Raw genomic sequence first — 16,733 nt, forward strand, 5'->3', positions numbered from 1 at the left:
CAGCCCGGACCCAGGAGGTATTGGCCAATCAGTGGCCAGAAATGGTCTCAATGACATCACATTCTCCAATTCATCTTTTAAAATGACTTTCAATGATCAAGTTTCAATTTTGGAAGGGAGTTTTAACGACCCTTACCTATAGTAAGTGGTTACAAATGAATTCTCCTCCATGATTGGTCCATCATTTCTCCTTTTATACCAAATCTGTGCTCGCTTCCCATCACTGCTGGCCGTTTTTATTTTGTGATGTTCCTTTCTGTCCTGTCTGCATCTCTTTTTCCTGCTTGAGTGACTGATTTGATGTTTTATTTTCAAACTGATGTGGCGGGTCGAATACTGCTAGGAGGTTACTCAACATATTTGCCTAATCATGTGAGTAAATAAAAGTCACATGCTTACAGACTCTTTGTTTGCCACAGCCAGTTAAAGCACGGGGTAAAGACATGAGACACGGCATTGCAGTTCGTCCAGTAAATATTCAATATGGCACCAAATGTTATTGACAGATTTAGAGTATTTGCAATGGGCAGCATGGTGCCCCCCTCACTGGATCCAGATGTGTGGGGTTTGCACGATCAGCATGATTCTTTTCTTTAGGGAGCTCTGATGTCAAGGGGGAATTTCCTCTATATATTCCAAACAATGGAATGAATGTTTTGAATACTAATCCCAAACTTACTGGAAGTGTTAGGTCCATGCATACATGAAAAAAGGATTTTGCCTATTTGGGTTAAAGTTGAACTTTCAGTATGTGCTAATAGATATAGAATGTTGTCTTTATTTATTAGCAAAATGCTGTAAGTTCAACCTTATTCCTGACATTGGAGCTTTATTCTTGAAATGCAAAAAAAATAAATATTTCTTCAGTTTTTTTTTGTTTCAACACTTCTCTGTGCTGAAAAAAACCAAAAGACTATATACGTAAACCTCTGCGCATGTAAATGCAAAATTGCCATAACTGCAGCATGGTTTTGAGAAGAACTTGATGAAATACATTTAATAATTTAATTAAAATGACTAATTGAGTATGCAAAAGGAATTATCGATCAGCAAAGTTAACTCAAAATCGTCCCTTTTTTTTTACTCCCAAGTACAATCACACATTATTTGCATCCAGTGTAAAAAGATTATAATAATAAATAATGAATACTGGTGGGATTATCCAACATTGGGATGGACTGCAGTTATTTAACATTAGAATATTACAAATGTTGGCTTTTCTTTTTAACAAAGGACACAGCACATACGAGTCGTAATTGACACTCTTCCTGATCCCATTAGAGCAAAATCATTTGAATATTCTCGGACGGGAGAATCACATGTGCAGGCTTAACTGCGGGAAAGTCCCGTCGGCGTCTGAATCAGGTGTGTGTTGGGGTGTGTGTGCGCAGGTCAGAGGCGGGTGTGTCCGGGGAGAAGGGTCAGGTGTCCAGTGCTGCAGATGAGTGTCGCAGCTACATCTCCAGTAGACCCCCCCAGACACCCGAACAGTGAGTGTCCACCTCACATCTCCATATAGCTCCATTTCTGTCGAACCCAGGCTGCCATTCCTCTGCTTCAAACAGGAAAAACTCACCCTGTTGCCCCCCCCCCCCCCCCCCTACCCCACCCTTCAATAAAAACAGGCCACAGTGCTAAACATTTGTCTTCATCCTCGTGTAAATCTTCAAATCAACCTCCCTTTTTTCCCTCCAGTGATGAGCAGATCCCCGGCGCTCTGCTGGGCAGGAAGGACTTCTGGAGGAAGATGTTCAAGTCGCAGAGCGCCGCCAGTGACACCAGCAGCCAATCAGAGCAGGACACGTCAGAGTGCACCACCGCCCACTCCGGCACCACCACCGACCGGCGCTCCCGTTCAAGATCCCGACGCATCTCGCTACGCAAGAAACTGAAGCTGCCGATAGGTAAGAGCAGTTATTATGCAACAGTCTTTCAATAGCAAGCGTTATCTTACAGACGAAATCAGGGTCAGTGTCCGAAAAATGTTTTTGTTGGGCTTGGTAGCAAGAATCATAAAAAATGTTATAGTGTTCAATCAAAAATAAACTATTAAAAAGATCACATTTTCAAATCTAGACAATCAGTTATTTTAATCAAGGCAATTGTTTGTGCCTGAACCAGAATTGTGCTCATCTTTAGTTGTGTTCAAAAGGCTCGATTCTCTTACTTAAACTGCACATGCTAACCAGATACAAATCTTGACTGATTTCAGTGCTTATTAAAAAAGCTTCCAAATCATTATTTGTACGTTTCTGATCTGGTATCGGTATGTCAATCAATCAATCAATCAATGTTTATTTATATAGCCCAATATCACAAATGTTACATTTGTCTCAGTGGACTTTACAGTTTGTACAGAATATCAGTATGACAATACGACACCCTCTGTCCTTAGACCCTCACATCGTACAAGGAAAAACTTCCAGAGAAAACCCCACAGTTTAAAGGGAAAAATGGGAGAAACCTCAGGGAGAGCAACAGAGGAGGGATCCCTCTCCCAGGACGGACAGACGTGCAATAGATGCCGTGTGTAAATTGAAAAGATAATACATTTGCAACATAGGTAGTCCAAATGTTTTGAAATGCATGTGTGTATAATAAGAAGATGAATCCACGAGGATATCCATCCAGGACTTATGATCCAGGACCGCAGCCACGACTCAAGATCCAGGACTCGCAATCCATGACACAGGACCGCAGGATCATCCATGACTCCGGATCCCGGCGTATATAGACACCAAAAAGAAAGAAATTTGGGGAAGCTGGGTTAATCGGAACATGAGAGTACACAGGTATAGACAGAGAGAAGGAAGAAGTAAGATGTCCCCCGACAAACTAAGCCTATATCAGCAAAACTAGGGGCTGAATCTAATCAGCCCTAACTATAAGCTTTATCAAAAAGGAAAGTCTTAAGCGCACTCTTAAAAACGGATAGGGTGTCTGCCGTCCGAACACAAACTGGAAGCTGATTCCACAAAAGTGGAGCTTGATAAGAAAAGGCTCTGGCTCCCATTGTACTTTTAGAGACTCTAGGAACAACCAACAACCCTGCATTCTTGGAACGCAATGCCCTAGTAGGACAATAGGGTATAATGAGTTCTTTAAGGTAAGATGGCGCCTGCCCATTAAGGGCTTTGTAGGCGAGAAGAAGAATTTTAAATTCTATCCTGTGTTCTATAGGGAGCCAGTGTAAGGCAGCCAGAACAGGAGTAATGTGGTCCCTTTTCCTAACTCTGGTTAGTACACGAGCTGCAGCATTTTGAATCAGCTGAAGCGACTTGACTGACTTCTTGGTACACCCTGATAATAAGGAGTTACAATAATCCAGCCTTGAAGTAACAAATGCATGGACTAGTTTCTCTGCATCGTTTTGAGGCAAGATATGCCTGATTTTTGCAATGTTACGTAGATGGAAGTAGGCGGTCCTTGAAATTGATTTTATGTGGGCGTTAAAGGATAAATCCTGATCAAATATAACACCAAGATTCCTTACAGTCTCACTGGAGGCCAAATTAATGCCATCCATAGTTAATATATCTTTAGATAATTTGTTTCGTAGATTCTTCGGGCCAAGTACAATAACTTCAGTTTTGGTCGTGTTTAACATCAAAAAATTTAAGGTCATCCACGTTTTTAAGTCCTTGAGGCAGTCTTGAATTTTATTTAGATGATTAATTTCATCAGGCTTGATTGATAAATATAGTTGAGTATCATCCGCATAACAATGAAAGTTTACAGAATGATTCCTTATAATATTGCCTAATGGAAGCATATATAGGGTGAACAAAATAGGTCCAAGCACTGAGCCCTGTGGCACTCCATGGCTAACTTTGGTTTGCATGGAAGATTCATCGTTGACACGTACAAACTGAGAGCGTTCAGATAGATAAGACCTAAACCAGCCTAAAGCAGTTCCCTGTATGCCAACTAAGTGCTCTAGTCTTTGCAACAGGATATCATGGTCGATAGTATCAAATGCAGCACTAAGATCGAGTAAGACAAGAATAGAGACAAGTCCCTTGTCAGAGGCTATTAGAATGTCATTTGTGACTTTAACCAGAGCTGTCTCTGTGCTATGTTGTGTTCTAAAGTATGTATTTCCATGAGCATACTTCATTGCATTTGCTGTCCCAGTTCACTCTGATAACCATGACGTGTTTAGTTTGTCTAACACCGAGTCACTTCATCTCTTTGGTCTGTTTTGTGTTCCTTTTTGTGCCTCAGCATGCCGAGGGACTGTTCGCCTACCACTCACTCTCTCTGTCTTACGTATGTGGATGTGGAACCATCTTCATACAGTATTTGTTTCATGTCCGCGTGTGTCTGTCATCTCTCCCTGTGTTCAGTGATACAGGACTGGGTCAAAATGTATTTGCAAGTCATATCGGATGAATTGGCGTCTTTTATTTGGCGTCCTCTGCAAACACTTTAACAGCACACCTGAGCTTAAAGTGTTATATCAAAACAGCTGAGAAAGCCATGGTTAGGCTTAGATACAGACATCAACGTTTTAAACCAATATGTTGGTTATTCTAAACATAATATTGTAAAAAAGTACATTTGCAAATACTACTAGTCCAGGGTCTTTTGTTTACCTTTTTCTCAACAAAAAAGCACAACACCAATTTAGTTGTTTACCTTTCTGTATCGTGTGTTACTTAAACTCAGTCTGTGATTTTCAGTTCGTTAAAATACCTTTTAATGTGTGTGACTGTACCGGTTTAGGATTTCCCAAAGTTGTGTACCTCCTTTGTGTGTGCATGTGTACGTCATAACCCAGTGTGTATAATACACTATACATTGTTTAGTTCTGCAACGTATCTCTTTCATGTAAATCGTTTTTTGTCACGTGTCTCCAGGCAACTGGCTGAAGCGTTCGTCTCTGTCTGGACTGACAGACGGTGTTGAGGACCTTCTGGACATCAGCTCCGTGGATCGGCTGTCCTTTATACGTCAGAGTTCAAAGGTCAGGGGGGGGGGCAGCTACCATAACACTGAGTGCTTACAAATCAGGTTGAAACAATCGGAATAAACCATTCCCACTCCCATGCAGCTAAAGTTAGAATTAATATCACGACAAAGACAAATATATTTTTGAAATAATTAAATGCAATCCTATACACCAGGGGTCGGCAACCTTTAACCAGTAGCACACTAGGAATAAGTGGAATAAGTGTGCAAAATATTTACATTTTATTTTCGGATCCTGAATGAGACAGCTGCCAGAGCGCGTCTCCCCGTTACCTGCAGAAGGAAGCCATGCACGCAACGCAGCCCCCGCTCTCTTCAACTCCAGACGACCTTCCGCCGCTTTCCTCCGTGGTGCAGTGCTGATCGTTTCACCACGGAGGAAAGCACTGCTGCCGCGCCGGCACTTCACAAATGCCGCAGTTTATGCGTGGCTGTGTCTTTAGTTGAAAGCCCAGTGGCGATCTGCTCATCTCTCATCTAAATATAATATATATAATAATAATAATATATAATATGCTACACAGGGGCGGACTGGCCATGTGTGTGTTCTGCAGAATCACAGAACGGACGGTCGTCCTTATTATTATGCCGTTTATACCATTATTTAAATGTATCTAAATGGCATCATGTACAGTAAGTTGCGCTGACAGGTGAAAGAGGTCCACACACTGCTTCCCCCCGCAGCGAGGCTCCCCCTGCCCCCCTGTTGACAGTTCACGAGCGTCAAGCCCCCCCCCCAGTGTAGCCTTAAAAAAAAACATGTTAATTAACTACATAAAAACCTCAAAAAGCACATGTGAGCATATACACTGGCAATCCATTGTGCCTATGCCAGCATGATTAGATGATGTGTATTCATGTGTGTGTGTTTTTGTGTCTAAGGTGAAGTTCACCAGTGCAGTGAAAATGTCTGAAAGCGGTGCAGTTGGGCCGGAGTTCGCCAGGGACGAGGAGGAGAATTTCTTCAAGCGGCTCGGTAAATGGAGGTCTGGCAGGAGGAATCCATCCAAGCTTCACCACACAGAAGAGAAAGATGGTAGACCTCCCCTACCCCGGGGTGCCCCCCTTGCCCACCCACGCCCCATCGTTCTTATTGTCTATTTCTCTCTCTCTTTCTGCCCCTGCCTCTGTATGTCCGTGTGGTGTCGTGTCTTGTCCCGCAAGTGGTGGTCTGCCAGTTCCTCCGTCCGCCATCCTCCATGTCAGCTCGACCAGATAGCTGCCTGCTACATTCTGTTAGCCTGAATGTATTATACTCAACCCATCAGTGTGTCGTTTGTAAGAAATACACCTTTTAGGACTGATTGGCATAACTACGGAAGCCCCGTGAGGCAAAATGTGATCCATTTTCTAAGTCTGATCAAAACAATTTCTCCCCTGGGTTTATGACCTGACAAAAATATTTTAAGTAATAACTCATTTTTAAGTCATAAACACAGAAGAGAGACAAATAAATAATTTGTCTCTGAAGGCTTCCATACTAAACTGTGTTAGACCTCCAAATCTACATTCCCTCCTTTACAACTATGCACGACCTGTTCTCCCCACCAGTGACCCCCCCCCCCCTCCTCTTTCTTTCGCTTGGGAGGAGAGGAAAGGAGGTGTGTGGGAATAACTCATATCTCTGAAACCATCTTTCTACTGTAGAGTAGTGCTAAATCAAGCATGTCGGTGCTCTCTCCATCTCTTCTGTGGTGACGTCTGGTGGTATTTTCCAAAGCCTGATTTTCAGTGATAAAAACAAAATGGTCCACATACAGCTTTCCTCTGTGCGGCTATGGTTACACCTGTCGTTTCGATGTGAAAAATATATATTTTATAAATCTGAATTCTGCTTTTTTTTCATATTTAATCTCCACATAATCGTTTTTTGTCAATTGAAATCAAGTGTAACCACTGCTGATGGCTGTGTGTCCATCTCTCACTCAGCTCCATTTGTTGGTGGCTTTTCAATGCTTTTTGTTAAATGTCCTGGATGGTGATGTTGCTTCATGCAATGTCTTCAGTGTAATATTCATTGCAGTCTTTAAAAAACGATTACACCCAAATATAGCTCGTTTCTTAAAATAATACTTCACTTGTCCTGTTGTACTTTCTCTATTCTCTTATTCATTCCCCCTTCAGGACCCCACGGTTTTCAGGAGCGCCTAGCAGCCAGTCAGGAGGCGATGAAGAACAAGAACGTGGTGAATTTAGGTGCCATTCGACAGGGAATGAAACGCTTCCAGTTCCTGCTTAACTGCTGCGAGCCGGGAACCATACCGGACGCCTCCATCCTCGCTGCTGCTCTGGACTTGGTATGTTTTTAGGGGCTGTGTCCGCAGAGCCAGAAAAATGCACCGTCAGGGAGTTTCATCCATTTATTGTTTCTGTGAGAACGATATCTCGACAACGTATCACCTCATGTTGTAAGATACTCACAAACCGCAACTCACACTTTGATTTACCGCTCAGTCCGGCAGCCGTATAGCAAGGGCACGTTCCACCCAACTCCACCAAACAGGCTTGTTGGTCTGTATTATGAAATTCCCGGCCAAAAACAAGATTATTTTCTGACACTATTAAGTAATTTCAACTCGAAACATTCAGAGCTGACGCAGAAAAACGGTGGAGCGCTCAGAAAATAGATGCTGGGTGCAGCGTCTTTTCTCATGGTGGCCACATGTGACTAAGAGAACAATTTAAAAAAAAAAAAGACTGTTATGTTGACATGCACCCCCATAATTAACTTGATGATATTTTAATCTCTATCTTCTTCCAGGAAGCTCCAGTTGTGGCCCGGGCCTCCCTTTTCCTTGAATGCGCCCGATTTGTTCACCGCTGTAACCGTGGCAACTGGCCTGAGTGGATGAAGGGTCACCACGTGAACATCACCAAGAGAGGGCTGTCCAGGGGCCGATCGCCTATAGTGGGTAACAAAAGAAATCAGAAACTCCAGTGGAACGCCGCCAAGCAATTCTGCCAGTGGGGAGACGTGAGTTAAAGATATGAATTATCCAAGGGGGCTATTTATAATAATGGCTTCATTGGTAGTAAGAATGATTGTCTCTCTGTGTTTTATCCGCTCAGGCTATCGGCACCAGGCTCAGTGAACTCTGTCACTCTGACAGCGAGAGCCCCGCTAACATCCTGGGCTACATTTTCGATGAAGAGACCAAACGGAGAATGAGAAAAGAAGACGAGGAAGAGGACTATTTAGATGACAGTGAGTCAGAAATTGAACGCGTCTTTGGTGTTTTGTTTTTAGAATGAATCATGTTTTTACCGTGACATTCAGTCAGCTTTATCGAAATCTATTCATTTGTACACCTGTCTAACAAATCCTTAACTCGAGGTCTACTTATGTGCCTTTGTTGCTGCTTTCAACCACATTTCATTGTCTCCCTCAGCAGGTCATGTTCAGCTCAGTTGTCATTATGTAAAGTCTAATCAAAGATGACCAAGATTTGCAGTTAAACCTGCAGACAGAAGCTAGTTAGCAGTAAATATTCTAACCATATTGTTTTATCTTTAAGACACAGTCAATCCAACGAAATGCGGCTGCCCGTTTGCTCTAAAGATGGCCGCCTGCCAGCTGTTGTTGGAAATCACCACCTTCCTGCGAGAGACCTTTCCCTGCTTACCACGCCCACGCACTGAACCTCTCGTGGTCAGTCTTCATATGATAAATATATGCATCGATTGTGTATCTTCTGTTTTATTATTATTGTGAAAAATAAAATAAATGGAAATAAACAATCTAGACTAGAGGGAAGTTTATGATTGTAAAATTGTATAATGAAGTAAAAACATGCAATTTTTACTGAAAAAACTCAATATTTTCTCATGTGTTGGCTTGTAGGATCTGGACAGCTGCCGCTTGCGTCTGGACCCTGACCTCGGACGCCAACGCTACGAGAGGAAGATCAGCTTTGCAGGTATCCTTGACGACGAGGACGGCCACGATTCGCTCAACAGCAGCAGCCACACGCTGAAGTCCGACACCGCCTGCGACGAGAAGAAGCCGCAGGAAGTTCAAGGTGAGGTCCGGTGTCGTACAGACCGGGCCATTTGGTTTATCGCTGCCCTGTGTGCTCATCATTATATATAATTCAGATAATCTCGCCCCGCTCCCCTCTCCCCCAGCACCGACCCGTAAGATTCGCATCGGAGGCTCCCGGCTGCTTCAGATCAAAGGAGCGCGCAGTTTCCGGATAAAGAAAGGCGGCTCTCTGTCGTCCATACGCCGGGCCGGGAGCCTCAAGAGCACCAAGATGCCCCGTCAGGACTCTGAGTCAGAGAACGATGACGGGCTGCTGTCACAAACACAAAGCAGGGACACTGTTACTGACATAGGTAAGACATGGACAAAACTCCATTCAGGATGACAGTATTCTTTAGTCTTATTTGCCGTTCTAATCTGTAATTGTATTTATTTGTTGTATCTAAATTGTTTTCTATAATTCAAATAATTTTTCAAAGCTAATTATTTTTTGTTTTTTTTCTTCTGTGAAAACAGTTGAAAAAAACGAATGTTATCAGATGAAATGTGTAAACCCTGTTCTAAATAAGACTACGTATTTTCAAAGTGACATTACATTTCTCAATGCACAAAAAAGTATCCCGCCATTATTTTCATGAATTAAAAACAAATATATATATTTTTAATCTGCAAAGAAAGAAATACCTCTGTAGGAGCCATATGTTAAAATGTACAATTTGATATATTATGTGTGTATTTAGATATATTTGAACATTGTAATTTTTTGTTATTAGTATTATTATATCATTTATTTAAACCAGCCGTCGTAAAATTGACATCATAGCCGACTGCAGCTGCTGGTAATTAGAAGTGAGAAGGAGAAAAGAATCAAGGAGCAATATCGTTTTTTTTGTGCTTGAACTGATATATTTTGTTCAAGTAAAGAGTTATTTGACAGATTGAAAGTAATTTAACAAAAATGCAATCATCCGTTTGTTTCCTGTTGCAGGCAGTCCCTTTAGCACCAGCGAACCCAGCATAGAACCAGAGGGCCAAGGCTCAGGAGGAGGAGAGGACAACTACCACCGCAACATGTCCTGGCTCCACGTATGTCCCCTTAACGTGCGTGCTTTTATCGGTGCCTCCTTTCTAACCCACTAACTCCCCCACTCCTCTATTCTTCCGGCACAGATTATGATCCTGCTGTGCAACCAGCAGAGCTTCATCTGCACCCACATAGACTTCTGCCACCCCCGCTGCTACCAGCACCACAGCCGCTCCTGCGCCCGTCTGGTGCGCGCCATCAAGCTGGTGTACGGCGAGACGGTGGACAGCCTGAGAGAGGACAGCGCCTCCTCCGGTAACATCGGGCAACGTGCCAAGAAGACCAAAGAGGTGGGATCCACAAACCCATCCGTCCGGTTGTCTGTTGTGTTTGTGGTGGTTTATGAACGTTTTTGTGCTTTTCAGTGTTCAGACAAGTCTTGCCTGAGGACCCCATCCATGAAGAGGAGACCCACCGACTCCAACACAGAAGGGAAGAAGGACACTGGCATGCTCAAGTACATCCGTAACCAGGTGAAGCAGATAAGTATCCACATCAAGTCTGGATTAAGTTATAGTTAGCTTTCCTTTCTTTTGCCCAGCTTTTCAGATATCCAGAGTATTATGGAGACTGGCAATCCCTTGACCTTTGCTCTAAAATCACATCAGCAATTTCAAATTAAACATCCCAATAAGTTTGACTTGGTGAAATGTTTTATTTCTGTCTATTGTTCTTTTAAACATATTTAAGGAGGATATATCCTATCCTCCTTATCCTATCACGTACAATGTGTTTGAGCGCTAGCTAATTGAAGCGCTAGTATAACTCACTGATGACATTCTGTTACGGAAGTAAACAAAGGGGTCCAATGGAGGTGTTTTAGGCGGGGAGGGGTACAAAAAGCTATATAACCCACTACAGGAAAAGGAAAACCCCAAAAAGCATAATAGGGCCTCTTTAGATGTGGTGTATGCCAATAGAATACAATCACCCTCATTGTATCGAGGTCTCCCAATGTGGTCAAATGTATTTATTTATTGAATATACAACTAGGTTCAAGTGAAACAATTGTATAGTCAAGGTAAACTGACCCATAACATATATCAGCTTTAGTGGGGGGTATCTTACTTACTATTCATTTGGAGTGAGTTCTGATACAAGTGAAATCAACCAAATTGCTGTTTACAAGATTTTCCTAATTTCTGCGTCGTGTGTCTCTCAGGTGATGAGCCTGTCTCCAGCTCCTCTGTCGCTGCTGATCAAAGCTGCTCCCATCTTGACCGACGACATGTACGGAGACATCCAGCCCGCCGCCTGGGAGCTGCTGCTCAGTGTGGACGAGCATATGGCAGCGGCTGCTGGTGAGTCGGCCATCATGCTCTGCATCAGTGATCTGTGTGTGTGTCCTCTGTAGGATGTAGATGTCCTTGATTTTGTGATATGAAGTACTTTATTTCATTATACTTAAGTTATGTTCTGTAATACATTTTCTCCTAGATATTCATATCTTAACTGATTTTTATGGTAATATGTATTTATTTCAACTGTTATTTAGAAATGTTGTTTTTATTTGCACATTTGTATTTTCATTTCCTCTGTTAATATAAATAATATTTATTAATTATTTAATATTTTCTATTTACCGTAATTTTTGGACTATAAGGCGCACCTGAATATAAACCGCAGCAGCTCAATTGAATGATGTGTACATATATAAGCCGCACTGGACTATAAGCCGCAGGTGTTTTAATGTTTAATTACCATATGTAAGGGTTCATGCTCAGAGGGGATTGTCTGGAAAGAGATGGCTGTTTGAGGAAGCTCCCATTTATTAACATTTCAACAAACAAGTTGCATATTTGCATAACGTATTCAAGTGTTAGCATTTAGTGCAATAGTAGCTACAGAACATGTACTGTGCTGTGTAAACTGTACTGTATCACATAGCGTTTCAGACACACAAACTTTTCAACTTTCAAACTTAAACGGTGCGCTCCCAGCGCACGTACCGGCAGTGATCTACAGCAGTGGTTTTCAACCAGTGGTACGGGGACAAACTGTCTCGCTCTCGTAATGTCTGTCTGTCTTGCTCTCGTTCTGTCTCTCGTACCACTCTCGGTTCCACTTTTACTTTTGCGCGCTACCTGTCTCACTCTTTTCCGGCCTCCAGCTTTTCCTGCTGGAACCCGCCGCTTAAAGTTGGGGGTCCGCGGACCGGCCATAGAGCCCATAGAGCCCATAGAGTTAAAGGTGGTGGCCGTTAGCTGTAAAAATCCATAGATTAGCCGCACCGTTATATAAGCCGCAGGGTCGAAAAATGGGAAAAAAGGCGCGGCTTATAGTCCAAAAATTACGGTATATAAATGAATTAATTTCCATTTATTTTCAGATGTTATATTTATTTAGTAATATTTGTTTTATTACATACTCAAATGGACCGGTCATAAAAACCCAATCCCCCTCTGGATTATTAAAATATTATAATTCAGATTTTACACGTTTATCCTTTTTGACATCCTTCCTTTTGTCTCTAACCCTCTCTTTCTTTCTTGCCCTTTTTCTTGTCCTCTCACTTGCCCCTTTTCAAAAAATGTGTCTTGTTTATTTCATACCTTCCTCATTCCCCCCCCCTGTTCCTGCCTCTCTGAATCCCCTCCAGCTGCCATGTTCCTCCTGTGCGCCGTAAAGGTCCCCGACGCGGTGACCGAAATGATGATGGCGGAGTTCCAGCACGCGGAGGCCTGCCAGCGCATCAACTCCATCCTGAAGTTTAACACACTGTGGCGCTTCCGCTACCAGGTGTGGCCTCGCATGGAGGAGGGGGCACAGCAGATCTTTAAGGTACAGAAAATAATGATGTCCAATTTTTCTGTTCGGGTTATCGTCTCGAAAAAGCTATACTATTTTAACCTATTTGTTATAATACATATCTTTTTCTTACAGATCCCTCCACCCAGCATCAACTTCACTCTGCCATCTCCTATACTGGGCATGCCCTGTGTCCCCATATTTGACCCCCCCTGGGTGCCCCAGAACACAGGCAACGTCCAGGACCCCATCAATGAAGACCAGTCCGTAAGTGTCAGCCCCTGTTCAAGTGCCCCTGTTAGAAGACATTTAAAAATGGCTTTATTATTTGAAGTAGTAGTGGTGTTAACATGTACGCACCTACTTTTGAATCAGTTTCAGTTGTACCATACACATGTTGTTATTCACACTGACTTTAAAATGCACAAATGGATGTGACATCACAAACAAACTGACTTGGGTTGGGTAATTTAAAGTGTCTGTTCACCCAAAACATCTCCTTAAACTATACCCGGCAAGACACATTGCTTTAATTTTTAATTTTTAATTTTATTTAGAGCCAAATTGATATTGGCGATTTTCCGAATTTGGCTCTTGAATCACATCATTTAAATTAAATGTAATAAATGGTCAAAAATGTGAACCTAATTATGGTTAAATCTTTAATTAGTGTCTCTCCAATATAATGGGATGGAGGCACACATCTTACAGTCACTTTCTCATAATGTTTCCTCGATATTAGCTTGGTTCGAAACAATTGGTGTAAATAAGAAATATGTTTTTTATTTTTTTTTATAGTTGAGGTGAACTGACCCTTTTAAATCCTTTATCTGTAAAGCAAAACATATCCGTTTTGAGTAGGGGGTATCTTATTTTGCTACTCATTTTGGATCGAGTCCTGCTTTAGCACATACAATTCCCTTTAGGCTGCTTTTGAACACATGTGTTATTGCTATGCAAGTGTAATGTGGACAACTGCACCAAGAAATCTGCTAAATCAATCAAGGCCAATACATGTAACACATTTACAAGTCATAGTTAAACAGATTTCTTGGTGTTACCTTTTACTTTCTTGTCTTTTTTTTCTGTTAAAAAGCATGATCAAAACATGTTGAATAGATTCTGATGACGACCTGCGAGCACCTGATCTATAATTTACCTATCGCCTGTCTTTGTTTTTAGTACTCCACATTAATTCAGTCAGTCCATACCATAGTAAGTTGGTATTTATGTCCGGATGTTTGTGCCGATGCATCTTGTTACCCCAGATCATTAATGACAGGAGGGGAATTCTTCTCCATTTGGGTGTTTTTCTGTAGGTTTTCATCACGGATCAGAAGCGGGGGGCAGTTTCATGGGTTCATTTCAGATAGTTGCATCTTGATCAGTGACACACCACTTAAAAAAAAAAGTTCTGATCGTTATTAAAAAAAAAAGTCAAAATAACAGCATGCATCAGACATTCAGGCATTTTGTATGTGTCGTGCTGTTGATGCATGGTCATTGGATGAGAATGACTTTGCTGTGTATGTTTCCCATATCATGCGTTCAGCCTATTTGGATATGTATGTGTATGAGCAATATGAGTACATTTACTGTACACAAGATACAGTCAATTCTCCAGATTCCAGTCTGATTACATTTATCTGTGTCACAATTTGCCACGATTGAAAACGTTCCTATTCTATACTCTGTTCCCCGTGATGCTGGAGGAGAGTTACTGTATTATTGTGTTGTCCGGTCATTATACATTACAAAATGCTCCTCAGATGTAAGCGTGAGCCCTAGAATCGCTGTGCACACACGTCCCTGAGAGATCAGAACTGTCTATTATTGTATTAATTTGTGCACTCCCTCATTCTGATCTGCATGTCCGCTGTTCTGCCTCCGTGCCGTCTGACTCTCCCTGCCGACCCCATTCCAGAAATCCTTCTCGGCGCGGGCCGTGTCGCGCTCCCACCAGCGGGCCGAGCACATCCTGAGGAACCTGCAGCAGGAGGAGGAGAAGCGACGCCTGGGCCGCGAGGCCAGCATCATCACCGCCATCCCCGTGGCTCAGGAGGCCTGCTACGAGCCCACGTGCAGCCCCCCGCCCGAGCAGGAGGAAGAAGGTGGGTGTGATGGAATGGTCTGCAAAGGAAGGACAGACTCCTCCTCTCCTGGCCTGAAACGCCTCCATTGGAATCCTTTGGCTACTTCCGTAACATATTGACATCACTATGTAACACTTCTATTGGCTAGCACTCCAACACATTGTACAGGATAGGATAAGGGGGTGGGACATCTCTAAGTGGCTGACCAATCACAACAGAGCCGGCCAGCTCACCAATCAGAGCAGACTGGGCTATGGGTTCTAGCCTTTTTGAAAATGAAACCATGAAACCATGTCACAGTGCTGGCACACATTTTAAACATGAACCTGAAAAGGAACATTATATATCCTCTTTAGAACATAGACGTTTCATGACTTGTTGTCTTCATAGCGAGAGAGTGCTTTGTTGACGAATGTGATGAATAGGACAGTCGCCTGTGAACCTCATACTGCTGTTCCTATTTTCCCCATGTGACCTACTTAACTGATTCTTAACATGAAAAGGACAGTCTCAACATATGTGAAAAGGTCTTGTGTTTAAATATTCATTTATGTATATTATAATAATAATTAGGTCAACATTTACTCAACGTTGGGGGGCTCACAACAGCTCGGTCTCCTTATAGCACGTTTTGCTTCCCCTGTTTCTGTGCCGGTCATGTTGGGCGTTGATCCCGCCAGCAGAAGAAGTGGTGAACCTGGCGTCTCGTCGTCTGTCCGTCAGCCCGTCCTGCGCCTCCAGCAACTCGCACAGGAACTACTCCTTCCGCCGGGGTTCTGTGTGGTCTGTCCGCTCGGTGGCCAGCGCTGAAGGTATGAACATAAACACTAAAGACTACTTTCAATTGGCCAAAGGTGGACTTTAAATACATTACATTTGTTTCCCCAGAAGAACAGAACACAACAGAACACACTCCTACTCACCACATGCTACAGCCGCCCCAAGCTGTCTTCCCAGCATGCATCTGTGCTGCGGTCTTGCCCATAGTGCACCTCATGGAGGACGGAGAGGTGCGAGAGGATGGTGTGGCCGGTAGGTGTCATTGTACAATAAAGCTCTTGGTATTTCAGTTCAAGGTTGAAATAAAAGAGTATGTCATTTGCTTTCAACATTATTTTAGATGTTTGACTTATTTGAGGGTGTCGCAATCGCATGTACAAATATGTCCTTCTATGTGTCTTTAGTGAGTGCTGTTGCCCAACAAATCCTGTGGAACTGCCTGATTGAAGATCCTGCCCTGGTTCTCCGTCACTTCCTGGAAAAACTGACAGTGAGCAACAGACAGGTGGGTAAACTAACACCGCTTCCCATCTGATTGAGTCCTTCCTGTAGTAACGATGAGAATATGTGCACAAGAGGCTTAACGTGGGAAATGTGACTTATTCTTTGTGTTGTAATGTCAGGATGAGCTGATGTACATGCTGAGGAAGCTCCTGCTCAACATAGGAGATCTCCCAGCCCAGACTTCTCATATCCTCTTCAACTACCTGGTGAAACTACACTTAATACGGTTATTTGTTTATTTCCCTTCAGGACTCTTTAGACTCTCAGCTAACAATCCCTTCTCTCCTAGGTGGGACTCATCATGTACTTTGTGCGGACTCCGTGTGAGTGGGGAATGGACGCCATCTCGGCCACGCTGACCTTCCTGTGGGAGGTGGTGGGCTTTGTGGAGGGGCTCTTCTTCAAGGACCTCAAGCAAACCATGAAGAAGGAGCAGTGTGAGGTCAAGCTGCTGGTCACCGCATCCATGCCAGGTGATCTTACACTGAAAATCATTTTTAGATCCCATAGAGACCCCTAGTGGCACAACAGGAGATATCATGCGTTCTTTCAAACCTGGAGGAGCTCAATT

The 16,733-nt window shown here is 42.9% G+C and overlaps 1 protein-coding gene across 1 annotated transcript in view; it reads left to right on the forward strand.

Annotated features, from left to right (window-relative positions):
• The window catches only part of unc80 (unc-80 homolog (C. elegans)), a 47,948-nt gene that overhangs the window by 13,564 nt on the left and 17,651 nt on the right, over nucleotides 1-16,733 (forward strand). Inside the window, exons 18-40 of the mRNA XM_079673333.1 lie at nucleotides 4-17; nucleotides 1,392-1,490; nucleotides 1,696-1,904; nucleotides 4,860-4,966; nucleotides 5,854-6,007; nucleotides 7,096-7,268; nucleotides 7,733-7,945; nucleotides 8,041-8,176; nucleotides 8,487-8,620; nucleotides 8,813-8,990; nucleotides 9,097-9,306; nucleotides 9,942-10,039; nucleotides 10,124-10,327; nucleotides 10,403-10,510; nucleotides 11,200-11,338; nucleotides 12,637-12,818; nucleotides 12,921-13,052; nucleotides 14,710-14,896; nucleotides 15,559-15,690; nucleotides 15,767-15,910; nucleotides 16,063-16,163; nucleotides 16,282-16,368; nucleotides 16,452-16,635. Of these exons, the coding sequence (XP_079529459.1) occupies nucleotides 4-17; nucleotides 1,392-1,490; nucleotides 1,696-1,904; nucleotides 4,860-4,966; nucleotides 5,854-6,007; nucleotides 7,096-7,268; nucleotides 7,733-7,945; nucleotides 8,041-8,176; nucleotides 8,487-8,620; nucleotides 8,813-8,990; nucleotides 9,097-9,306; nucleotides 9,942-10,039; nucleotides 10,124-10,327; nucleotides 10,403-10,510; nucleotides 11,200-11,338; nucleotides 12,637-12,818; nucleotides 12,921-13,052; nucleotides 14,710-14,896; nucleotides 15,559-15,690; nucleotides 15,767-15,910; nucleotides 16,063-16,163; nucleotides 16,282-16,368; nucleotides 16,452-16,635 (3,325 nt within the window). The remainder of the gene's footprint in view (nucleotides 1-3; nucleotides 18-1,391; nucleotides 1,491-1,695; nucleotides 1,905-4,859; nucleotides 4,967-5,853; nucleotides 6,008-7,095; nucleotides 7,269-7,732; nucleotides 7,946-8,040; nucleotides 8,177-8,486; nucleotides 8,621-8,812; nucleotides 8,991-9,096; nucleotides 9,307-9,941; nucleotides 10,040-10,123; nucleotides 10,328-10,402; nucleotides 10,511-11,199; nucleotides 11,339-12,636; nucleotides 12,819-12,920; nucleotides 13,053-14,709; nucleotides 14,897-15,558; nucleotides 15,691-15,766; nucleotides 15,911-16,062; nucleotides 16,164-16,281; nucleotides 16,369-16,451; nucleotides 16,636-16,733) is intronic.

This window comes from Notothenia rossii (genome assembly GCF_949606895.1).
Source record: "Notothenia rossii genome assembly, chromosome: 3".
Classification (NCBI taxonomy): domain Eukaryota; kingdom Metazoa; phylum Chordata; class Actinopteri; order Perciformes; family Nototheniidae; genus Notothenia; species Notothenia rossii.